At 56.6% G+C, this 25,156-nt stretch overlaps 1 protein-coding gene across 2 annotated transcripts; it reads left to right on the forward strand.

Moving 5' to 3' along the window:
- The first annotated feature begins 232 nt into the window (after window positions 1-232).
- Window positions 233-25,156, forward strand: CD82 (CD82 molecule). Of its 2 annotated transcripts, XM_065882101.1 has the most exons (8): window positions 233-309; window positions 5,639-5,711; window positions 10,554-10,678; window positions 10,834-10,908; window positions 20,053-20,154; window positions 23,424-23,630; window positions 23,856-23,939; window positions 24,236-25,156. In XM_065882101.1, exons 1-8 carry the CDS (start codon window positions 247-249, stop codon window positions 24,311-24,313), a joined length of 807 nt encoding a protein of 268 aa, XP_065738173.1. In that variant the 5' UTR covers window positions 233-246; the 3' UTR covers window positions 24,314-25,156. The 2 variants fall into 2 exon arrangements, with proteins under 2 accessions (XP_065738173.1, XP_065738174.1); XM_065882102.1 differs by lacking the exon at window positions 10,834-10,908 and having other exon boundaries at window positions 247-309; window positions 24,236-24,313.

Raw genomic sequence — 25,156 nt, forward strand, 5'->3', positions numbered from 1 at the left:
ACCCTACTGCATGGCTTTGGGTCAGTCATCTAAGCTCTCTGGGCCTCCGGGTCCCCTGAAACAGGACCTGACCTTAGTACCTACCTCATGAGGTAGTTGGGGGGGGGGTGAGCTGGGATGATCTGGGGCCGGTGGGTCTGGGGTACCCACCAGCATTGATTCCCTCTCCTCTCCCCAGCCCCCAGCCAGGTCCCGCCCCGCGCTGACCGACGTGCCTTCTCCACAGGGAGCTCCCGGACCAGCAGGATGGGGTCAGCCTGTATCAAAGTCACCAAATACTTCCTCTTCCTCTTCAACTTGCTCTTCTTTGTAAGTATGACCCGTGCTACCCAGATGCCTCCAAAAGAGATGCTCCTCCCGGGCACGTCCCAGTCCAAGTCCCTCCAACCTGGGGATGGTGGTGGGGTGTGGCTGGGGTCAGGGTGCTGAGGCCAGACTGTTGGAAATGGAAGCAGGTGGGAGCAGTGAGGAGATTCCCAGCGTTCCCAGCTGGCTGGATGGCAGAGCACTGGATGGCTCCCCCAGCCTTCCCCCTTCCTGGAGCACCGAGGCCGCCACACCCGGGCTCTCAGGGCCGGAGGTGGGCGTGGGGAAAGGAGAACCCCCGGGGCATCCCCTGACTCCTCATCGGGAAGTTGTAGGGGAGCCTCTGGGATCTTTCTCGTCCTGTCCCGACTCTCCATCCTCCTCCACCCGCTCTGAAGAATTTGCCTGTTAACAGGTCTGGGTCTCAACTGCCCCCATCACACTCCCACCCACATGGTGGGGGGTGTCCCTGGAGCTCCCAGAGAGTGGGCAAGAGGAGGCTGGGCTCTGGGCCGGGGTGAGGACACAGTGGTCCTTCCCCAGATCCACCCTGGCAGGCGTCACCCGGTCATGAGCCCCGGGGCCGCCCAGATATAAGCTCTGTGCACATCTGGAGCTGCTTTTCCTGGGGCCCCAATTTTCCTCTCTGGTTTGGCAAGACAGACTCCTGCCTTGGAGTTGCCAGGATGATGGAATGAGTGTGTGTGTGTGTGTGTGTGTGTGCGTGCGTGCGTGTGTGAGATTATGTGTAAGTATATATGTGTGTGAGTATATGTGAGGTTATGTGTGTGCGTGAGTGTGTGTATGTGTGAGTATATATGGGTGTGAGGGTGTGGGTGTGTGAGCGAGTGTGTGTGTGAGTGTATGAGTGTGCATGTGTGAGGGTGTGAGTGTGTGTGATGGGGTGGGGCTGTGGGGAGAGTGGCCTGGAGAGACCTTCAAAGGAGTGCTGCTGGGGACTGTGGCCTCTCATGGTGTTGGTTCACCCTATACTGTTAAAAACATCAGATTTTTTTTTTTTTTTTTTTTTTTGTGGTACGCGGGCCTCTCACTGCTGTGGCCTCTCCCGTTGCAGAGCACAGGCTCCGGACGCGCAGGCCCAGCGGCCATGGCTCACGGGCCCAGCCGCTCCGCGGCACGTGGGATCCTCCCAGACCAGGGCACGAACCCGCGTCCCCTGTATCGGCAGGCGGACTCTCAACCACTGCGTCACCAGGGAAGCCCCATCAGATTTTTTAATAGGATATTTATTATGATTCAATTTTAGTTTTTAAAATGTACACATACATGAATATTTTTGAGAGGAGAAGAAAATACTTCCAAATGTTAGTGTTGGGATTCCTGGGAATTTGGGTTTTATTCTTTTTGCTTCTCTGCAGTTTCCAAATTTTCTACAACAGACATGAATTTCTTGTAGAAAAAAAAAGTTTTACATTACAAGTTACATAGGATTATAGAAAGTGTGGAAAATAAAGAATCTTTCTAAACTCCCCCTCATAACTTTAACCCAACACACAGATACTTACAAGTGTGTTCCTGGCACACACAAGTACACCCACGTGCACACACACACGCACACGCACACGCACATGCACGTGGACAGCCCTGGTGTTGCCTGCCCTACTGGTCGTCCACCTTGGCTCCGACCCCAGCTCCCCTCTCAAGGACGGCACTGGGGCCCTACTGCAGCTCTGGCCCTCCACTGATGGCAGCCGGGCCTGGGCACCTGGGTTTCCCAGCTTGGCGGTCAGGTCCCTCCCAGCTGGGCCAGGCTTCTGGAAAAAAGTGGCTGCCCACACAGGCATGCCTTTCCTGGCAGGCACTTGGCTCCCAGGCTGAGGCCCAGATTTAAGGGCCAGCTGGCCAGGGTGGGGTGGGGAGTGTGGGAGCCCTGTGGTTCTGTCCCTGGGGCTCTAGGGACTGGAGGGAGGAGTCTGGGCTATAGCCTAGGAGGTGGCAGGGCTTGGGGTTCAAGGGCACAGACACCCCCTCTCCCCCCATGCAGTGGGAGGGAGGGAGGTAGAGACTTCATGGAGAAAGGGAGAGGGGTTGATGGTTTGGGGCCAAGACGTCCCTTCCGCTCCCAGTCTCGCCTATGGAACCAGAGCCTAGAAGAGCTTCCCTTGGGCCTGAGCTCTGGGGACCGGTCTCGCTTGGCCTCCTCCCAGCCACTCCAGGGCCCTGGGGGGCAGGTGTTCACTCCCTGTGTGCTGGGGCCCAGGACGGGGCCCATCAGGATAGTGGTGGAGGGGAGGTAGTGGGGGAGAGGGGAAGCTTTTATCACAGGAGGGTGAGAGGGAAAGGAAAGAGTGAGAGGAGACTCTGTGTGTGTGTGTGTGTGTGTGTGTGTGTGTGTGTGTGTGTGTGTGTGTTCATTCACAAATACTTCTCCACCAAATGTGTCTTTGACACCCCTGTGTATTCAGACCCTGTCCTGGGTGCCGGCTAGACATTCACCAGCAGGAGAGCCGCGACTTCTTCACTCACAGGGCTTATGTTCTGGGGGGTAATGGGCTTTGATCAAATGCTTACTCCAACGGATGATAAAATTGCAGTTGTAGGCGCTCATGGGAAAGATGGATATGGCCCCTAAGAGAGAGCAGATAACAAGGCACTTGACCTTGTCAGGGTGGTCAGTAAGAGCTGCCTGGAGTTCTGTGTGAGGCTGGGGAGAGCAGGGTCCCGGCAGCAGGAGCGGAAGTCCAGCACAGGGGGAGTGGGCCAGCGCGTGCCGCTCCGGGGCTTGGGCCGCGTAGCCCTTCCAGGAAGGATCTGGGTCTTTGTTTCATGCACAGTGGGAAGCGGTTACATGATTGAACTCGTGGTCTGGCAGAATCCCTCTGGTTGCCATGTGTGCTCATGCATGCACGCGGGTACACGTGTACCCCCTCGCCTTCACTCCCTCCAGACCCCAAACTCCCCAGAAAATTGTCCTGTCCTCAGCTTTTCTCAGATCCTAGGAGACCCTGAGGCCGCGGCTGCCGTGGCCATTCTGAGGGTAGGACGCTGGCTGTGAGACTCCTGGCTCCTGTTGGGAGATTCTGGTGGGTCTGGGTGGGGTGGGTTAATGTGGGGTGTGTCCCGTGGCCCCAGTCATGGTTCACAGAGAAAGGGGGTTTTGTGGTTCCTCTCCCAGTCTGGTCGGCCCCCTGCCCTGGCCTCGTTTCTGGCTGTCCCGTGGCCTGGCGCTGATCCAGCCACACCTGGCGCTCAGGCCATAGTCATCAGACGTGCAGGGGAGCTGAAATGGCAGCGCCAGGTACTTCGCTCCCTGGATTCCGGGAGGCGAGCCGAGGAGCCTGGCTGGGAAGTCTGGGATTTTACTCTCTTTGGGATTATATTTGCCCAGAGGGCAGTTTCTGCCCTGTCTTGAACTCTCTATTTGGGAGGACTGTTCCCCCTGCAGCCCTGCCCCGTGAGTGCAGGAGGTGAGCGGACAGGGGCTCCGCCACGTGGGTCTGAGGTGGCAGGGGCAGACCACGGGCCAGCTGTGCTGTGAGGTGTGAGGCTGGGGTGAGTAGGGCTTCAGGAGTCTTTGGGAACCTAACTGCCGGGTCCTGTAAAGCCCACCTTCCACCCCGCAAGCTGTGCAGTCTGAGGTGCCCCCCTTTCGGGTGGGCACTTCCTCTCCCCAGGGACTGGCTTTCTAGGCTAAGGCCCGGGACGGACCCGAAGTATCCCTGCAGCTGATGTGCTACCATCTGGCGTAGCTGTATAGTCAGACCTGACTTGGAGCCCCTGATGAGTGAATTGGGTGACCTCGGGTGAGGTTAGGACCTCAGTTTCCCCATCTGTTAAGTGAGGATGATAACAGGGCCCATCTGACAAGGAGAGAGGAGGGGACAAGTGAGTGGCTGGGGACAAATGTGGGGAGGTCCTTGTGCTTTCCTCTTCCTGGTCGTCAGCTGCTGTTGTCTTTAAGAAACCTGGGCCAGGGCGAGACGAGTGAGGCACTCACTTTGGGATCAGAAACAGCACGGCACTGCATCACATCGGGGCCCCGCTCCTTTTCAAAAGGACAAATCAGGAACACCAAGCCTGTCTTTATTGAAAAGCTTGATATTTTGTTCATCATGATGGATTATTTTCCCCCCATTAATTTTCATTTCTTAAAACTGATTGCTGTAAACTCATTTATCTTGGTTCCTGAGTGTTTCTGGTGTCCCCTGAATTTTCACATGTGAGGCAAATGCCCCATTCACCTTACCCAGCGTCCCAGCTCTGGTGGTTAAGATCTGTAGAGCAAGGCTGATAAACCCCTGGGACCGAGCGGCTCATCCCAGGCTGAGGGCGTTATCAGTAACTACTGCTCTTGCACCAGAGGTTACGGGATGATGGCTGAGGCGGGGACCCAGGGCTGGTAATAAAGGTGGGTGGTGACATGCTGGGACCCTGAAGGTGGGTTATCCCCCAGGTAGACCCAGGCCAGGCCCCAGGGAAAGGCCAAACTTATGGGGTGATGCAAGCCTCCCCACCTCCATCCCCTCAAGGGAACCTGTGCTTTTGCCCAGACTGCAGGCCCTTCCCCAGCCTTGGCTGGCTTAATGGGATCTTGCTGGGCTGATCTTGGCTGGGGGAGGTGAGCTCCGGTTATGGGTCTGCCCCCTGGTGGAGGGAAGAGAGGCAGGGAATACCTGGGCCTATGCCAGCCACCCTACCCCGTCCCCACCACCATTCGTTTGCTTTTCTAATCCTGCCTTTACACAGTTTGGTTCATGAACTCGCTCATCCGCGGGGGCCCTCAGCACCTGGTGCGCCCAGGCCCACAGAGCTGCATGCAACCCAGCCCTGCCCTCAGGGAGCTCACAGTCTAGCCAGAGAGACAAGTGGCAGAGTTAAACCCAGAGGGAAAGGCTATTAGAGAAGGGTCCCACGGTGGTTGCCACACAGTAGAGGCCCCTTAGTCTGCCCGGGGGTCAGGAAGCCTCCTGCGGAAGGTGGCCTTGGAGCCGAGAGATCTGGAAGACGGGTTGGGCTCCGACGGTCATGTCCCCCGAGGGTTTCCCCACCCTGAGCCTGGCTTGTTGGGGAAGCTCCCAGCCCCCAGGCTGGGGCAGGGCCAGGAGATAAGTAGGAGGGTACCCGTGGCAGGAGGCTGCACCCCCAGAGCCGGTATGCTCAGGTTGACCACACATGGGCGTAGGAGGGCCTCCCCACTCATGGCCCTGCTGTCTGGGTTGCTGGAGTTGGCTGGACTTGAGGTGCGGGGCCTGAGGCCACCCTGACATCCCTGGGCTGGACAAGGATGTAGGCAGCTCCCCTGTGTCCCCCCGGCCAGGCTGCAGGGGCAGCTGGGAGCGGCCCCCCACTAACTGCCCCTTTCTCCTTCCAGGTCCTGGGCGCGGTGATCCTGGGCTTCGGGGTGTGGATCCTGGCCGACAGGAGCAGCTTCATCTCTGTCCTGCGTAAGGACCCCTCTGCTCCGCCTGCCCCAGCTGCCTCTGAAAGGGGGCGGGGACCGCAGGCAGGGCTGCTCCCGCGAGTACTTGAACCTCAACGCCGGTCCCTTTTCCAGCTGCCCTCAGGGCCTCGCTTAGGTCCCGCATGCTGACCATTCCACCTTGGGCCTCGCCCAGGTCCTGCATGCTGACCGCTCCGCCTTGGGCCTCTCTGCAGGGGTTTCCAGAAGGAATTTTCTCTCCCTCCCCAAACAAAGCTGCCGTTGTCTGGAGAACACTGGGTGGGGGATGAGAGAGGCTTGTTCTCCATCCTGGCCCCCTCCCTCTGCCCTGACCTGAGAAAGCCTCTTACACCCTCAGTTCTTCCATTTGCCTGCTCAGCAAAACGTGGCCAACAGCCCCTCCCCTTCCTAGTTCAGAAAAAGGGCCAGGAGTGGCAGATCGTCAGATATGTGTGAAGCGCCTACTGTGTGCCTGGCACCAGCCAGGTGGGTCAGGCAAGTGTGCTGACGAGGAGGTGCCGGGCCCAGTGTCTATCGTTTGTGGTCATGATGTGCCAGGCATGGGGCCAAGCATTTGGCATAGATAAACTGTCTTAATCTCACAACAGCCCTGTGCAGTAGCAACTTCCTGCCTTACAAATGAAGAAATGAGGCTCAGAGAAGTAGCGTCCCTCGCTCGAGTTCACCCAGCCTCTGAGGGATAGGTGTGGGACTCGAACCCCCAGAGCTTTGGTCCTAAATGCTGCACGTGGTAGGGGAAGCCCCTTGTCTCACTCTTGAAGCTGGAGGAAAAGAAGCCCAATGATGATGATGAGCGCCCTTTCCGATCTACTCATGGTCACCACCAGGAAGTCTGCCAGGCTTGCTGCGCTAGCGTCTAGTGGACATCCTGAGGAGGGAGGGAAGCAGAGCAGAGCACAGAGATGCCACTCCCCTCAGCAAGTGCGACCTTGGCTCACTTCCCCTCCCAGCAGCTGCCCTGCCCGAGGTAGCAGGTTTGGACTTAGGCCCATGACAGCTGCTTGATTTGAATGAAATGGAACCAGGCTAGGATGGGTGATGGAGGGGCCCTGGGGGCTAGGCCTCCCCTCACACATGAAGGGAAGCAAGGAAGATCCACCCTCTGGCCACTTCCGACGCCATCTGGGGCTGTCAGTCCTCACTTCTGCTGGGACTGCTCCCCATTCTGGGGCTAAGGTTTAGGTTTCCAGCCCCATGCCCTCCCCACATGGGACACATCCTCCTTGGCCCTGCTCGGCCCAGGCTCCCGCTTCCTGGGCTGTGGCCCACACCCAGCGGGCACTGCATCTCGGGGCAAAGTCTCAAGGCCCAGCCCGCCCACTGCGTTTGTGCCCTCTGCACCCTGACTGGGGCTCCGGGGGCGTCCTGCTGCTCCTCCCTGTTCGGGGCTGAGAACCTCAGGCTGGCCAAGCTTTAGAGGCCCCCTGGATGCACCCGAGTGCTTTTACAAATACCAAGGCCTAGCCCTACCCTAAGGGATCTGACTTCAAATCAGCACTGAGGTTTTTAAGAATCTTCCCAGGGGTTCCCCGGGCAGCCAGGGTTCAAAAACACCAATCTGCTAGCCCAGTCACTATACCCTTGGGTAAACTGAGGCTCAGAGAAGAGGAGAAAAAGACTCGCTAAGAGTCACACGGCAAGTGAGGTCAGATCTGGGAACCCAGGGCCTATTGTGTGCCAGGCCTGCATGGCACGGCTTTTCCCTTACCAGCTGAATCCTCTCCATGAGCCCGTGGGGCTAGGCATTACTAACCCCATTTTACGATGGAGGAAATTGAAGGGAAGGGAAGGAACTTGTCCAAGGGCACGCACACAGCTAGAGGTGAGGGAGCTGGGATGCGGACCAGGGGGCATGGCTCCTGAGACCCCATCCCCTCTAGCACAGTGTTCTCCACCACGCCACGCATTCACACCGCAACGAGCGGGATCAAGCACAGTGGTTAAGGGCACAAACCGTGGAGCCGGGCAGCCGGGGTTCCCATCCTGGCTCTGCTGTCTACGAGCTGTGTGATCCTGGGCAAGTTACTCCACGCTCCGTGTCTCCTCATCTGTGAAATGGAGACAATAACAGACAGTATGTCCTAAGGCTATCGTGAGAAACGGGGCGAGTTAATAACAGTTTCTAGTAAATAGTAAACCCTACATAAGTGATTGTTAAATTAGTTTATAATACCATCTGAACCTTCGAACATCTTTAAGAAGTAGGAACTAGTTTTATTTCACAGAGCCAAAAATAGAGGCCCAGAAAATGGCTTGCCCGGGGTCAGAGCCTGCTAGCAGCAAAGCTGGGATTAAGTGGCACCCTCTTCTCGTGCTCCTCAGTCACTTTCAGTTTGGGCCACTTCCTCCCCACCTCGCTGGTACCTCCGAGGCCCAATAAAACCAAGAAGATGCTGGCCTTGGTGCACAGTGGGCGGACTACCCCACTCCTTCCTAAGTCAGGTTGCTCAGATCAGGGCCAGCCTGAGACCCAGGAGGAAGACAGGGACTGGTATTGAAATCTTCTGAGAAAAGAGAGACGCCACACCGCAGCTCGGCTGGCCTCCCAAGAGAAGGACCCGAGTGGGGGTCTCAGCCTCCAGCCTTGCCCCTTGGGCCCCATCTGCGGCCTCTTGCCCGCTCTGGGCCTCTGGGCCCTTACAGACAGATCAAGGTGCCGATCTACCCTCATTGGGCCACGGCAGAAATTCAGCAAGATGGTTTGGATAAAGGGCCTTTTTCAGGGCTGGCACACAGTGGATTTCCAGGCAGTGCCACTTGCCTTTTGATGGGGGGAGTATTCGCTGGGAGGGCTTGTTGGAACCCAAACCCAGGAAGTTTAAGAAAAGCAAACTTTGATGGCCTTCCCCTGCTGTGGTTGATGGCTGAGAGCCAGGGCAGTGAGGGCCTGGAGTAAAAAGGAAGCCCCTCACTCAGCCCCTCGGGGCCTCTGTCCGGCTCCTGGGGGCTCCTGTGAGGAGCTGAGCGGGGGCCTCCCTCCCCTGGTGCCTGAGAGTGGAGTGGGCTGGCCAGGGCTTTTCCTGAGCTCCAGAACATTCTGTCTGTGCCCAGGAAGTGGATGGAGCTGGATCACACTTTCCTCCCCACCCACACTCCAGCTTTGTCGTTATTCCTTAAGGGCCCTAATGCTCCGTCTGTGGTCGAGGTGGGGATCTCAGCCCCTCTGAGGTGCCCCCAGGGAATGGTGGTCAGTCAGCCTATTGATGGGCAACTGTGGCAGCCCTGGCTGTGCCCGAGACATCTGGGAAGCACATTCACCATGCAGATTCCAGACGGTCTCCTGGAAAGTCTGCCTGGCTCTGACAGACCCGGGAGTCTGCATCCCTGAGAGGTCCTCCTGATCTGCTGAGGCTCTCCGGGATGTTCTGCCCCCTTCTGGAAACACCCCACACCCTGAGAGTGCCACGCCAGCCTCCCTGGAGTGCCTGGGCTGTCAGGGGAGAGAGCCCGCAGCGCCCTGCCTGCCGGGGGACGCGTCCACCCTGGTCCACCTAGCGCGTCACAGCCTCAGGGTAGAGGGGACCCCACGCACCCCACACCGGGGAGCTGGAGAAGGACATAAGCTTCTCCCTGTGTGATCCGTTGGGATTCTTGGGAAATGCTGGTCAAGTGCCCCAATGAAACTTCTGACCTCCACCTACCCCGGGGGCTCTGTCATCACCTTTAGGCCCCCGTCTCTCCGCCTCAGGCGTGTCGCCTGTCAGACTCCTCTCTCACTCACACTGATCCGTTCTTTCTGACCTTTTTATTTTCCAAACATGCCGAGCTTACTCCTTCCTCAGGCCTTTGCACCTGCTGTTCCCACGGCCTGGAATGCTTTTCCTCAGCTCTTCACTCGGCTGACTGCTTCATTCTCAGCTGAGCGATCATGTCACCTGCTCAGACCAGCCTTCCCCCACCACCCTGGCCCCTCCCTGCCCATGTCCCTGACCTTAGCCGGCTTCAGTAGCTTCCCGACCCTTCACACAGCCAGAAGAGACACTCCTCACCCCATCAGCTTCATGGCGTGGGGACCTCGGCAGGCTGACGGCTGTATCCCCAGCAGGTGGCACAGACCCTGGCATACGGTGGGCCCCGGGTAAATCTTTGGGGGCTGAACACATGAATGAGCATCACGCCTGTGTCCGTACACGTGCCCGGTGCTTCAGTGCAAAGAGTGTGGCGCTGGGGGGGTTGCCTGTCTCCAAGTCCCAGCTCTGGCCCATGCTGGTGTGCCTCTCTGAGCCTCAGTTTTCTCATCTGTGAGATGGCCATGCTGGTACCTACTGGGTAGAGTTCTGGCAGAGGGGAGATGGCACATGTGAAGCCCCTGAGGCCTAGGGAGTGGGCAAGGGAGGCCGGCATTTGGTCACGGACGAGGAGGGAGGCAGGCCCTCAGCGTCTGTGGCCTCAGCGGAACCTGCCAGTCTGTGGTTCTTTCATTCAACAGTTACTCATCCAGCACTTTGCTGTACCAGACACAGTTCTGGGGTGGGGGGTTCAGCAGGGACTAGAGTCCCTGCCTTCGTACAGCTCACAGGCTTGTGGAGGCCGCAGACAATGAGCGAGATAGGCCGGTAGAACGAGAGTCTTTTCAATCCTGGTAAGCGCTGAGGAGAAAAACGAAAGCGGGACGGTTGGCAGGTGGGGATAGGATAGATGCGGGGTGGGGCGCACATCTAGGGGAGGCAGCTTCCAAAGCTGGTGAAGGAACAGGCTTCCGGCTGGATGGCTGACCCCAGAGCCCTGACCCCAAGGCAGGGATTTGGTAGCAGCCCTGCCCCGGTTTTGTACTTAATACGGGCGAGATAGGCAGGCTGAATCGGATGCTCTTGTCCACCCGCAGAAACCTCCTCCACCTCGCTCAAGGCGGGGGCTTATGTCTTCATCGGCGTGGGCGGCTTCACCATGCTCATGGGCTTCCTGGGCTGCATTGGTGCTGTCAATGAGGTCCGCTGCCTGCTGGGGATGGTGAGTATGGTCCTCCACCACCGCCCGCCCAGCCCCCCTCATCCCGTCCAGAGTGGCCTGAGTAGAGCCCCGGCCCAGCCTGGGTGAGGGCGTCTGAGGCATGTAGGACTTGGTGGGAGCCCCCAGCTGACTCTGTGCCTGCTCTGTGTTCCCAGTACTTTGCCTTCCTCCTCCTGATTCTCATCGCCCAGGTGACTGCTGGGGTCTTATTCTACTTCAACATGGGCAAGGTAAGCACCCCCCTCGTCCCCACCCCCCGACCTGGGCTGGACCAGCCACGTGGGGTGGGGGGCAGGGTTGGCCTGGGACGGGGGCTAGACAAGAGGCCTCTTAGTTGTCACAGAGAAACCCATAGGTGGGGAATTTCCTGGCAGTGCAGTGGTTAGGACTCCACACTTTAACGGCCAGGGGTGCGGGTTCAATCCCTGGTCAGGGAACTAGGATCCCGCAAGCCATGCGTTGCAGCCAAGAAAAGAAAAACCGGGAACCCATAGGTGCCAGGTCAGCCTCCCAGGCTTCTAGCCCCCTGTGGTCACATGGCAGAATGTTAGAGGAGAGGACAGTACAGGTCGGTGGAGTCGCTGCTGGGCCCAGATCTTGGCTCGATCCCACCACTTTCTAGCTGTGTGGCCGTGGGCAAGCTGCTTTCCTCTCTGTGCCTGTTCCACCTTCTGTAAACTGGGGACATTAATAAATTTAACTCTCGGGGTTTCTGTGATGATTCAGTGAGATGATCTTTATCTTAGCAAAACACTTAGCACAGTTCTCGGCACCCCATCCACAGATGAGGCCCAGGGAGGAGACTGTCAATGAAAACATTATTCCAGTGTCAGCGGGAAGACACTCAGCGTTGAGGAATAAAAAATCAGACAGGCTGGGGCTTCAACTCTAAGGACATTTGTTGTTGACTGAACCAGAAGTCAGGTTCGGAAGCTCGGAGGCCCTGGTTCTGGCTGTCTATTCAGCATCCTTACTGTGACGGCTTTCCTTCATCTTGCCACTCACCTCATGGCCGCGAGATGGCTGCCACAGCACCAGGTACAACATCTGTACTGCTGTGGCCTGAAGAAAGGGAGTGGGCTAGTGCCAGCCATGGCCACCCCTTTTATCAGAAAAGCAAGCCTCCCAAAATTCTCCCCCAGTCTGGGTTATTAACACGCCCCTAGCTTCAAGGGAGGCTGAGAAAGTGAGTATCCAGCCTACAGGCTCTAAAGACAGAGACGTAAGAGAGGAGGGAGCTGGCATTGGCTATTGGGCCTGCCAGTCGATTGTGGCTGTCACGGTTATTGTGGAGCACCTACTCCGTGCACGTGGTATTTTCTAGAAGCTTTATACACATTGTCTCGTCCTCCCAGCAGCTCTGCCGTGTAAGTGTTACGTTGACGGGCAGAGAAGCAGATGCCCAGAGAGATGAATAACAACGACAGCATCGGTAGTAGTGACGATAACCCCTCATCCCTAATCCCTCTTCGGCACACACCAGATACTGGGCGCAGTGTTAGCCACTTTACGTTCCTTCTTTCCCTGATCCTCACCTCCTCATCCTCATCCTGCAGGTGAAGGGTGAGGGCACAGGGTGGTCAGTGGCCAGGCCAGGTGAGAGCCCAGGCTCCCTGAGGCCAGTCGGAGTTCACCCATGGCTCAGCTGAGGCTGGGACCCTGCCTTCCTCCAGGGCTACAGTTCTTGTCCACTGACTGGGCTGGCAGAGCCAGCGGCCAGGTGATCTCCTACATTTTACCACTTGAAGGTCAAGTTGCCACAGATCTCTCTTGGAACGAAGCTGAGAAAACATTACAGCAACATCTCAACTAATGCTTAATAGAATTTAGAACAAGCCTGGCACTAAACGCTTTGCATGTACTGCATTTAATTATTCGTTCCTCACAGCAAGCCTTTGAGGTCACGGGTATGAATACCCTCATTTTCAGATGTGGAAGCTGAGGCACAGAGAGGTTAAGTCACTGGGCCAAAGGTCACACAGCTAGTAAGTGGCAAAGCCAGGATTTGAACCCTGGCAGCCTGGCTTCTGGGTTCATGCTGGTGAAATTTTCATTATAGTGGTTCCTACCTGAATCTGCTTTACTTATTTATAATCCGCCCAGCCTGTTTCCCAGGAGAATTGGAGCTGGCTTCCAACATAGGCATAGAGCAACTAAAATCAGTATGAGAAAGATCCGAATGCACACTGAGACAGAAGAAGGCCACTGTTCCTGAAGCTAGGGGACAGCATACTCAACAGCAGCTGAGAGCTAACTTGAACACTGAGCTTCCTGGCAGCCAAGGCAAAAGGGGAAATAGCAGTTTAGTAGATGAAAGGAAGTTCGCTTGGTGCCAGACAGAAAGCCGGTGTTTAGGGAAGGGGAACTACTTTTCCAGTGCAAGCACTATGGGATTAGGTCTTCATTTCCACCCTGTGGCACCTGGGGCTTCTCTGGGACCCAGTCACTGGTACATTACAAAGAGAGTGGTTAAGAACTGGGCCCCAGGGAGCCGGTTCCTGTGACTCAGAAGCTGGTCAACATGGCAGGGGTGTCAGGCAGTCCACCTTTTCACCCCTGTGCTTCCCCATCTCACAGTAGTAAAGATGGTGCCCATCTGTGAGCGCCAACCACGTCCCAGAGGCTGAGCTAGTCACTTGGCGCACGTTTTAGTGTTGAGAGCATTTTCAAGTTTAAGAAACTGAGGCCCAGAAAAACAGTGACTTTGGGCCACGGTCACACTCAGCTCAGATGCATCAGAGCAGAGATTTCCATCTCCATCCCTCCGACCCAAGGCCACGCCTTCCTCTACTCCATGCTCCTCCCCTCGAGCTGGTATAATCTGCCTGGCCGCTGACAGGGAGCCATGCCTTAGAGGCACCCCCCGGCCCCAGAGCAGGGCTTGTTTGGAGAATCAGCTCTCCTGACTCCAGTCCAGGCTGTGTCTGTCGTGGTACCCCACCGTCCCCTCCTGTGCTTCCCCGCAACCCCCAGGCTCCACACCTCACACCTCCCGCCCGCAGCCCCAGCTGGCCTCACCTTGGTCCACCTCGTTTTCTGGAAAGCAGGGGGAAATTTCCTGGCTTTGCTGGGGAAGTTCTGGCGCCACTCGATCGCCCGAGTTGGAATGAATGATTTATTTTTTCTTTCCTAGCGCATTGTAAATCCCAGTGGAAGACTAAACATGCCCTGGTGGTGTTTATTCCTGCAGATGAGGCCCAGTTGGGGAGGTGGGACTTGTGTGAGCCTGAAGGAAGCAGGCTTTCTGGAAGGCGATGGGTCCGATCTTCCTTCTCTCTCCAGGCCTCCAGGGCGGGTGGGAGGGACTGAGCCTCTGGGCTCTCCCTGAGGTGGTCTCCAGGGCCGTTATCTGTCCTTCCTCCCAGCAGCCACTGTTCCCAGGGCAGCAACAGGGGAGGCTGTGTGCCTTGGGCAAAGCACAGGCCTTCCAAGCCGTGGGTTCTGTGTCTGTCAATGGAGGAGAATAGACCTGGCTGGCCCCCACCCCTGCCAGGGTTGCAGGGAACCCAGACTGCGAGGCTTGTAGAAAATATAGAGTGGTGGCCCAGGGCCTGGACCCCGGAACCAAACTGCCCACGCTGGAGCCCTGCTCTGACACCCTCGGCAAGTTACTCAGCCTCTCTGTGCCTCAGTTCCCTCCTTTGTCAAATGGCAGTAATCCTACAGGTCTGCTCTATTTATCTGCGATTCCAAAGTCCAAAAAACACTTTGAAAAACAAAAATACCATTTGCGACTCATTTGGTGGCAAAATGGAACTGGAATGGAAATGAGCTTGTTGATGGCCATGGTTTATCCCCTTTAGGTGCCCCTTGGGAAATATGAATGGGAGAGATTGTGTGTGTGTGTGTATGTTGGGGGGTGACACATAGCTCCCAGCCCTTCCTAAAGTCTGAACGTTTCTCAGTGCCAGAGCCCACTGGCCCCAAAGGCCACCTGATAGCGTGGTGGCAAGGATGGAGAGCGTTGACAGATGGGAAGGGCATAGTGTCCGCCCGGTGCAGAGCAGATGTTTGCTGGCATCGTTGCAAGCGTTTATTATTACTGTCACCATTACTAACTTCACTAATGCCTAGTGAGGGCCCAGTAGATGGCAGCTGTTCCTGTTGTCGCCAGTATTAATGTCCGTATTAGCGAGGGCTGTGGGAACCAGGATGTAGTTGTGGAGTTAAGAGTCCTCTGGCTGTTTCCTCATCTGATCACTATCTAGCCCCTGTTTAGTGGGAAAAGGACAGGTCTGGGATTCAGGGCCCTGTGTTTGGGGTTTGCGGGGGGGGGCGCACCGCTATTTGCTGTGTGACCTTGAACATGTTACCCAGCCTCTCTGAGCCTCAGGTGACCTCTTGGGCCATTCCCAGCTCTGACACTCTGGGATTCTGACTTGTTCTCTCCAGGCAGTGAAGGGTGGGAGGTCAGTGAGGAAGGAGGTGAACTTGTAACTGTTTCCCAGCATGTGCTGGGAGCTGGGTTTGGTGCACTCACGCAGGCTGCACCACTGACCTGCATGTGTGAGACCGCTGAGGCTCTGAAAGGTTGTATCAGGGGCTTGTGCAGAAGGTCTGAGGGCTGAGAGTGTGGAGGGAAGGGGCTCGCAGGGTCTGGGTGGGAGCCGGGGGTTGGGGGTGGTGACCTTGGCTGGGCTGGACGGCTGTGTGCTCCCCAGAGAGGGTGGCCAGCCAGGAGAACTGTGACTCCCTCCCTCCTCCTTCCCTCTCCCACCTAAGAAACCCAAAGTAGCCAAATAGCCATGCGCATAGGACTGAGTGCACACGTGGTAAAACGTGTTCCTTGAGGACAGTGCCGCTCTGTGAGACATCTGAGATGTCTGTTTCCCTGCAATGGAAGCTTCCTGATCCACTAGCTTGGGTTTCTACTGCCATAGGGAGGCAGCTGGAGCCAGGACAGGGGGAGGCGATGGTGACCTTTCTCTTCCCTTTTGGAAAGGGGGGAAGAAGGCGTCCAGGCTGTCCTTCTGGAAAGGAATGTGGAGAGCAATGGGCGGAGACTCTCAAGCACCTGCGTGCGTGGCTCCCATACCTGACTGAGGCCCCACCCTCAGGGAGCCTATGGGGGTGGGGCCGGGAGCATACAACGTGGTCCTCCGGCTGAAATCTGGGGTAACTGGTTATGTAGATTGCAGCCGGACTCTCAGAAAAGACTTGGATGGTCACTGAAAGTAAACATGCCACCCCCTCCACATTCACCAGGGCAAAGGGTCCTCATTTCTTGCCAGGATCTCAGGATGAAGCCTCAAAGCATTGGCAACACTTTCTGTGGGAAACCGGGCAGGGGACAGGAAGGTGTGGGTCCCTTACATTGCATGGGGGCACCTCATTGTAAGAGGCAATTTGACACATTAGAGCATGGAGAGAGGGCTGAACACCATCCCAAAGAGCCATCAAAGGAGCCTGGAGACTTACCCTGGGGAGGAGGGGGTAAAGGGGGACGTGGTTGAGTCTCAAATATCTGAATGATGTTTGTCCTGGGAAAGAACAATTTGATTTGTTTTCTGTGGTCCCAGCTGGGACTTGGGAGGGAGAGGGAGGATAAAAACTGATGGGTAGAAGTCATTTAGGCTCAACTTAAAATGAATTGCTTGTATCAAGAGCCTCCCCAACCTGCAATGTGCTATTTTGTGTGATACTGAGGTCCCCATCACAGGGAGCATTTAAGCAGAGCGTGGAAAAGTATGGGGAGGATTCTTACATTTGGTTGATATGTTGGACTCAAAGGTGTCTTCTAATTCTACCTCTCTGAGAAAAGTCACACTACAAGGTGACATAAAAGCACAGCATGGGGTTGGGGGAAAGAGAGTCATGCCAGAGGATGGAAGGATCTCAGGCCAGGTGGAGATGGTGGGTGGCTTGCTGTGATTAGAATCTCAGGGCTCCAGAGCTGCATATGGCAGGTTATGGTCATATCTCGTCTGCTTGCCGGCTGTCTAATCTTGGGAAGTTGTTCTCACTATCTGAGCCTTGGTTTTCTCTTCTGGGAAGTGGGGAGGATGGTATTGGGCAGAACCAGGGCTGGCTTCCTGGGTGTGTACCCCGAGCAGCCACACAGTATCCCACACTTAGAAGGGTGCCGTGCTTGGTTTGATGTCTTGAAATTCGTAATCACTTTGAAATAAGGAGTCCTGCATTTTCATTTTGCACTGGGTTGTAAATTATGCGGCCATTCCTGGGCAAGACTCTTTATTACATGTGAAAGTAACCCAGATCTGGCCAGATCTGGCTGCAGGCTCAGCTGGATCCAGCCTTCTAAAGGCTGCCACCAAGACTGTCCCTCTCCATGCTCGGCCCTGCTCTCCTCCATTGGCTCCCTCCTCAGGCCAGCTATCCCCAGTGGCTCTTGGGGTGGCCACCAACAGCTCAGGCCCTCATCCCACCAGATTAGCAGAACTAGAGGGCCCATGTGTGTGACCTCGGGTCACATGCCCATCCCTAGACAGCTTACTGTGGTCAGGGGGTGGAAGGCACTAAGTGGCAGCCTGGGTCTTTGCCCATGGCAGCGAGGGGGCAGGGCTTCCCAGCTACATGGGGGGATTGAGGGGTGCTTACTGCTAGGCAAGGGAACTGCTGTTTCAAGAAGGGAGAGTAGCTGTGGGGCAGGCAGAAACCACAGAGGTTGCCGCAGGGATGAGGTGAGATGGTGAGTGTCTTCTCACTCTCCCTCCCTGCTCCTTCTTATCTCAGGAATGGCCTGGTTGCCAGGGTAACTTCCCTGGGCTCCTGACACCGCCTCTTGGGCATGTGCTTCCGCCCCAGGCTGAACCAGCCCCTGCAGCCATGGTCCCCGTGGCCCAGTCGTGTCCCTCAGCCCCATTCTGGGCTGGAGGATGGTTGTGGTGTTTCCATGGAAACCACCCAGCCTCAGTGGAAACCACCCAGCTTCCATGACCTTCTCGTTTCTGGGGCCTGAAACAGGGAAGTCTGTGCTGCTGCGGCTACCATGCCGAGTATAAATAGAGCCCAGGTCGGTGGGGGAGGGTGGGTGGGAGGATGTGGGGAGATGGCTGTCTATGCACATGCCTCTGGGGACCCCCTCCTTTCCATGCCTCAGGGATCATCTGCTCACCGGGGAGTCGAGGTGGAGCAGAGACAGTCAGGGCAAAAAGACTGAGATTCTGCAGGCAGACAACCCCCGCTGTGTGACATGGGCAAACCACTGAGCTTCTCTGGGCCCTCCTTAAAACTGCTCTGACCTGCTGCAAGGTACGGCCATGTGGTTTAAATGCCGATAGAGCTTAATGGGTAAAAACTTGGGTTCCGGAATCAGAAGAGCCTGGGTCCAAACCCCAGCTCTTCACATGTTGGCTGTGAGTCCTTGGGCAAGTTAATTAACCTCTCTGGGCCTCGTTTTCTGTACCTCCATAATGAGGGAACGAGGTCAGTACCTGGGCCATAGGTCTGCTCAGAGGATTCAAGTGAAACACTGCATTAAAAGTCCTCAGCGTGGCGCTGGTAATAATAAGCGTTAGATCAAAGTCAGTGGCAGCTGCTGTGATTCGTTACTGACAGGCAAGCTCTGCAAATTGTAGAGCTCCGTGTGCGTGATATCAAAGAAGTATTGATGCTTCGCTAAGAGTTTTATGGAAAGGGAGGGGGCAGAGAGCAGTTCCAGAGGGTGGGGCTGCCTGGGGGTGGGGCTGGTCTCACAGGGCTGGTGAAGGGAGTGGGGCGGGGAGCCAGGCCCGCAGCAGCTCGAAGGTCGGTCTGGAGGATGTGGGTTCTCTGAGCGCTGCATTCTTGAGGAGCTGGCGGAAGCCCTGTTCACGGGCTTCTGAGCCAGGCTCTGTAAGCGCCCCCCTGGAGGCACCTGTCCCATCTCCCCAATTCCTCTTTCTCAGCAGCAGAGGACCAGGTACGGGGCTGTCCCTTCGGTGCCCCTACCCCTCTCGGGCACCTTGCCCCAGGGTTCTGCAGGGACAGCAGGTGACCATGACCAGCCTGTCCCTGCTGGGGCACCCGGGGAGGCCCCTGGGCAAAGTCGGCAGGTGGGGCCCGGCCTCTGGGCCGAGGGAAGCGTGTCCGCAGCTCTTAGGCTGGTTTCGGGTTTGCCTCCCTTGCACAGCTGACTTGCTCCTGAAAAGCTGCCGTGATGAGATCCTCTATTCAGAGCCCCAGTAAGAGGCCTTGGGGGCTGAAGCCCTTTGATCTCTGCACCCCGCGCCTGCCTTCACTGTAAATGACTGTTTTCTCTGTGGGGTTAGTGAAAAGCAGGTGCTTCTCTCTTCCTCCATGGGGGGCCCTGGAGTCCCAGCACAGGCGGGATGCAAACTTTGTGGGGCCCTGGTGTGGGGCAGGTGGCGGGGTTACAAACGCGTCCCTTGTCCGTGCTCGCTACACACTTACTCTGACCAGGCTGGGTCAGACCCAGTCCCTGCCCCGGCAGAGCTGATGTTCCAGTGGGGGAGAGAGACCATAAATCCTGGAAACAGGGGAGCAGGTAATGACGAGACTATGAAGAAAAATATATCATGCTTCCCCTTGTAGGATAAGGAGGGTCTTGGAGGAGACAGAGAAGGGCTGACATTTTCTGGGTGGTCCAGGAAGGTCTTTCTGAGGAGGTGCCATTTGAGTAGAGCTGTAAAGAAAATGGAAGAGTCAGCTACATTCATATTTGGGGAAACAGAATCCTAGGCGGAGGGGACAGCAAGTGCAAAGGCCCTGAGGCAGGAGCATGCCTCGCACAAAGACAGCAAGACCTGTGTAACTGAAATAGAGGGAGGACAATCAGAGGACACGAAGTCTGGAAAGAGCAGGGCCAAATGGTGTAGGGCCTTGTGGGCTGTTGAGAAGACAGTGGTGTGTCTCCTGAGCGTGGTGAGAGGCCCCTGGATGGTTTTTAGCAGTGACGTGGACAGATTCCCATCTAAAGGGTCATGTGCTGCTGAGTGCTGAGGAGACGGTCAGGTAGGAGGGTTTTTTTTTTGTTTTTTTGTGTGTGGTACGCGGGCCTCTCACCGTTGTGGCCTCTCCCGTTGCGGAGCACAGGCTCCGGACATGCAGGCTCAGCGGCCATGGCTCACGGGCCCAGCCGCTCCGCGGCATGTGGGATCTTCCCGGACCGGGGCACGAACCCGTGTCCCCTGCATCGGCAGGCGGACTCTCAACCACTGCGCCACCAGGGAAGCCCAGGTGGGAGTTTTTGACCCTGACCACACTGGGCTTAGCGTGGTGACCGGGGGAGAAGGTACCCAGGAAGTACCAGGAAAGTGAAAATTGGTTGGAATGGGTGACGAAACGCTTTTGAGCTGTGAGCATGTCCCCAGTGTTTGGGGGGAGTGGGGGAGACGTGGCTTAAGCACATATGACCAGAGGTGGGGTGCGGGTTTCAGGGAATCTGACCTCGGTCCTCACTGTCCCCTCTGCAGCTGAAGCAGGAGATGGGCAGCATCGTGACCAAGCTCATTCAGAACTACACGGATGGTCACGAGGACAGCCTTCAGGAGACCTGGGACTACGTGCAGGCTCAGGTGAGGGCACATGGGAGACTGGCCTCTGTGTGTCTGTGTGTCTGTGGCTGGTCGTCTGTGGGCCTGGTAGTGCCCGACAGACAGACGATGTTAGCGGTTTGAGTGTCAGTGTGTATCTGTTGGGGGCAGGGCTCCTGAGCAGCCCCACTTCCTGCCACCCCCAGCATTTCCTCGCCCAGGGGCCCCGGGCACTGGAGGCTGCTCCAGGGCTGTCCCCAAGTGGCCAGAAGCAGGGGTAGCCCTCGACCCTCTCCTCTGAAGCCGGACTGGGGCGTGCTGGCAGCTCCCCTTGGAGGTTAAGAAACCGGGTGCCGTGACATTCTGCAGAATGTCTTGAGCATTTTGTAACATAAGAGAGTTTGGTGGTAAGAGCTAAAGGATAACTTGTCTGGCTAACTAGTTCTCTGGAAAGTTATGTGGTTACTGGGCCAGCTGTTTGCTATCAGCTGGTTAGCAGGTTCAGAATCCTTGTATTTTATCATAAAGGTAAGAAAGCTTAAGTTTTTAAATAATGGTTGTCAGCTAAAATGCACAGCCCCAAGGAATCCTCTTGTTTCCATTTTACTTCTAGTTTAATTGGGAATGAAAGTTAACGTTTATTGAAAACTTCCATATCTATGAAAATGATTCTATGAGTTGCTGATATAATAAAGTATGTTGTCAGATTTCTGACTACCGATTAGCCTTAAATTCCTAAAATAAAAATATTTGATCAACAAAAAAAAGAAACTGGGTGCCAGAGCTGAGACGCTGCCGCAGGTCCGAGTGGAGGCTGCCTTTGGGGAGGAGCCGCGGGAACCCTCAGGGGTGAAAGGAGTGTTCTATTCAAATCTTGGTCTAGGTGGTGGTTATGCCAATATGGGTGGCAAAGTTCATCAAGCTGAATTTGTACACTTTGGGGTGTGTGTGTGTGTGTGTGTTCTTCACCTCAATTAAAGTGAGAGACTGGCTGGCTGACTGACTGACTGACTGACTGACTGACTGCTTGATAGAATGACTGACTGACAGAATGACTGACGGATTGTCTAAATGAATGAATGACAGACTGATGGATGAAACAACTTACGACTGACTGACGGACTGACTGGGTTCCCAGCCCGCCTCGATGATGAACCAATCAGCACACACGCAAAGCGCCCTCAGTGATGGGATCCCAACTGCCCCCCTTTGGTGGTCCCAGATGTTGTGTGCCCTTGGCCATGAGCCGCCCTCTCCATGCTGCAGCCTCCCCCTCTGTCGCAAGAGGGCCCTGCACACGACAGTCACTTAGGACCTGCCGGCACTGCCTTCCGGCTGCCTTTGGGGAGACCTGTGGGATGTGAGGGGCAGAGACAGGACAGCACAAGAAAGCCTGACACCAGGAGAGCGTGGAGACTAGAGATGGGTCTCTGTCCCGGCAACATGGGCATGTCCATCATCTGAGCTGTGAAGAAGGGAGGGTGACACTTTCTGGCCTGTGTGCTTCACAGAGTTTTGGTGACACAGGGAGCCTGTGTCATCTGGAGGGCTCCAGGAACACAGGAAGACTCTTTGCATGCCACCTTTGGTTTGATCCGCAGTGGCTGAGACCCTTTGCTAAGATTAAAGGGAGCGGGGTGTCCCAGGATGAACAAGTGTCACCCTTCAAGGAGCCGGGAGGAAGACTTGGGTCCCTGGGGAGGTGATGAGCACCCCGTCATGGGAGGTGGTGGACTGACTTGGGGATTCCTGCAGTTCGCAGGGCCTCTAGGTGATTTGACGTCTGTCAGATGCTGCTTGGCATGGTGGTAAGAAAACAGACGGTGAGTCAGGCTCCCAGGGCTGAGATACAAAACTCAGCTACTTCCCGGCCAGGCCTTCTCTGAGCCCGTTTCCTCGTGTATAAAACGGGACTGTTGACCCATGCTCACGTGAGATGAGTTTATGAAGCCCGAGGCACTTATCACGTGGCAGGTGGGTGGTGATGTTTAATCATCACGCACAACCACTGAGACACAGGGGGTGTCAGTGCCGGGGCTCCTGGTGAGCCGGGCTCTGCCTGGTGCAGTCGAAGGACCAAGGCAAGCTGCCTCATTTTGCTTGGGTGTGGGAGGGCCTGTGGGTGGCCCTCAGAGGTTTGAGGTGCCAGCCTTTCTTGCTGGAGAGGAGGCAGCCAGGCACCTGCAACATAAAAAATAAATCCTAGACTAGAAACTGCCTGGAGCCGGAGAACGCCTGAGCGAGCCTGGCACGCCCTCTGCTGGCCATCGGGCTGCTGGTCAGGGACTTCCCACCCGAGATAGGAAGGAAGCAGGTGGGGAAGCGACCTCGCGCTGGGCAAGGTGTCACACAGCTCTCCCATGCTAGCCCTTCAGCCTCCCCGGGGGCCCTAGCAGAGTGGCTGTCATCACCCCATTCTCCGGTGAGGAAATCGGGGCTCAGAGAAGTGCAGCGGCTTGCCTGTGCACAGGGTAGGGCCAGAAATGGAAAGGGCCCTCCCCCGGCTCTGCTCTGCCTTCCACGGGCATTTCTCGGCCCAGGCGTAGTCCCTGAGGTCCCAGTCCTGTCGGGAATTCAAGCCCACATGTGATCTGAAGCCTCTCGGGGTCCTCTTCATGAGCCCCCATGGAGCCCAGAAAGACTCTTTGCCTCAGGAACTAGAGCATTTTCTCCTCTAAAAAGGTGGATGTACCGTGTCTCCCCTTTCACTCTGGCAACCAGGAAGCTCAGAGCCAAACCTCAGCTCCAGCATGTTCTCAGAGCCGAAAAGTGGAACTGGCCTTACCCGGGCGATTACCGTGCTCTCCAACCTGAGATGGATGCCTTGCCTGCCTCGTCTCATTTAGTCCTTATAACAGACCGAGTTAGGAACCTTTGTTCCCTTCATTTTGCAGATGGGGAAGTTGAGGTCAGCACTTTGATCAGAGTTGAGTAGCTGGTAGGTGGCAGAAATGGGATTTGAACCCGGTAGCGTGACTCCAGCCCCCAAACTCTTAGCCGTGTGCTGTCTGCCCGCCTCACGTCCCGTATACCTTGACCATCTTCTTCCAACTTGACCGTCCCTCCTGCTCTGCTTTATATTTTTGCTGATTTTGTTTCCTCCTGTTTTCATAGTTTATGGTATATCCTGAGAGCCCCTTTAAATCCCTTGTGGCTCACAAATGCCAAAGTGAAACCTAAACTCTAATCCTGGTGGTTTGGCTGAGACCAGGCTTGGGGGGAGCTGGAAGGGGCAGATCTGAGCTCCTGTCCAGGGAGACCCCAGTTGAGTGGGCGATGGACTCGAACAGCCTGTCCCCTTCTCTGCCCAGGTGAACTGCTGCGGCTGGGTCAGCTTCTACAACTGGACAGAAAATGCCGAGCTCATGAATCGCATCAACATCACCTACCCCTGTTCCTGCAAGAACAAGAGCAAGGACGACAGCAGCATTTTGCCACAGACGGGCTTCTGCGAGGCCCCCGTTGGCAATGGGACCCAGAGCAGCAACAACCCCGACGAGTGGCCTGTGTACAAGGAGGTGTGTGGATGGCTGTCGGGTAGGGCTGGGCTCGGTGCACAGTGGGTTCAGACCCTCAGTCCCCCTGGCTCACTCATCTATGTATTCACCAATGTATCCGTTCAAGGAACACCCAGACCCCTCTCTGCCGGCCCTCCAGGCTGGGGGTGGCCCCTCCTGGTGATTCTGAGTGATCGGGTGAAGTGGCCCATTGCGGGGTGACGTGGCTGTGTTCTCCACTTGTAGGGCTGCATGGAGAAGGTGCAGGCCTGGCTGCAGGAGAACCTGGGCATCATCCTTGGCGTGTGTGTGGGCGTCGCTGTCATCGAGGTCTGGGTCCCATCCCCTCCAACCCTCCCCATGCTGCCCTCCCAGGTCGTCCCTGCTCTGCAGACGTCCAGTGCGGGGAGGGGCGGGTTGAGGCTCATCAGCTTCTAGAGGCCCTGCGGCTAGCGTGGCCTGACCACTGCCCCTCGCCGGCCCCTCTGCCGCCTGAATCACAGGCTGGTCCTGAGGCTCTAGTTGAGGATCAGCTTCATCCAGGTCAAGTCCCGTGTGTTGACCTGGGGCCTCTGGGGACCCGGGCAGCCCGGCCTGACTCTGACTCTCGCCTTCTCCCTCGACAGCTTCTGGGGATGCTCCTCTCCATAACCTTGTGCCGGCACGTCCATTCCGAAGACTACAGCAAGGTCCCCAAGTACTGAAGCGGCCGCTGTCCCCACCTCCCTGCCTGTCCCCCAACCTCAGGGCTCCTAGGGGTCTCCCTGGCTCCCCCTCCAGGCCTGCCTCCCACCTCACTGCCAAGACCCCTTGTCCGTCCTGTGCTGGCTGGAAGTGGGGGGCGTCCTGGGGCCTGGACCCCTCTCCTTTGCTTTTCTGCCGCCAGCCTTAAGCCCCCGCTCTTCTGTGGCTCCTCGGCTCACTGTCTGCCAGGGTTGTCTTGGCAACTCCGAGAAAACGCTCCCTGCACAGGTGGGCTGGGTTTCTACCTGCCTTGGGGGCTGTGTATATTGTACGGGAGGAAGTGTATTAAAAAGTTGGGGGTGGGGTGGATAAGGCACCCTGGGCTGTCGGGTGACTGCCCACTGCGTGGGTCAACTTTGTTTCCACTACGATGCTTCTGTCCTCGGTTTTCACATTTTCGTTGAGGTAGCGGGGGCGGGGGGCTTTACCTGACATGAGGAGAGCACCCCTTCCCCAGCCTGAGCCAGCCCCACCCGGGCAGCTCAGATCAGTCTGGGCCGTGCTGTGGGAGCGGTGCCTAGGTGAGCTGGGCTGGAGCGGGGCTGCCTGGGCCAGAGGGTCTGGACTGGCCCTGGGCCGCCTAGGGAATCAGACGGGTGAACCCTCTGGGTGTGGTACAGAGCTGGCCCTGCATTCTGCAGGACCCTGAGCTGTCCAGGGAAGCTAGAGGATGCTTTTTCCTGTCCTCTGTCCCTCGGGGAATGGGTGGGTAAGGCTGTGCCTTGTAGGGGAGTGGGGAGGGGCCCTGTGTACAGTTCTGTAAAACATAGATGACTGATTATTAAAGAGGATTTGTAACAATC

Source organism: Phocoena phocoena, chromosome 8 (assembly GCF_963924675.1).
Source record: "Phocoena phocoena chromosome 8, mPhoPho1.1, whole genome shotgun sequence".
NCBI lineage: Eukaryota > Metazoa > Chordata > Mammalia > Artiodactyla > Phocoenidae > Phocoena > Phocoena phocoena.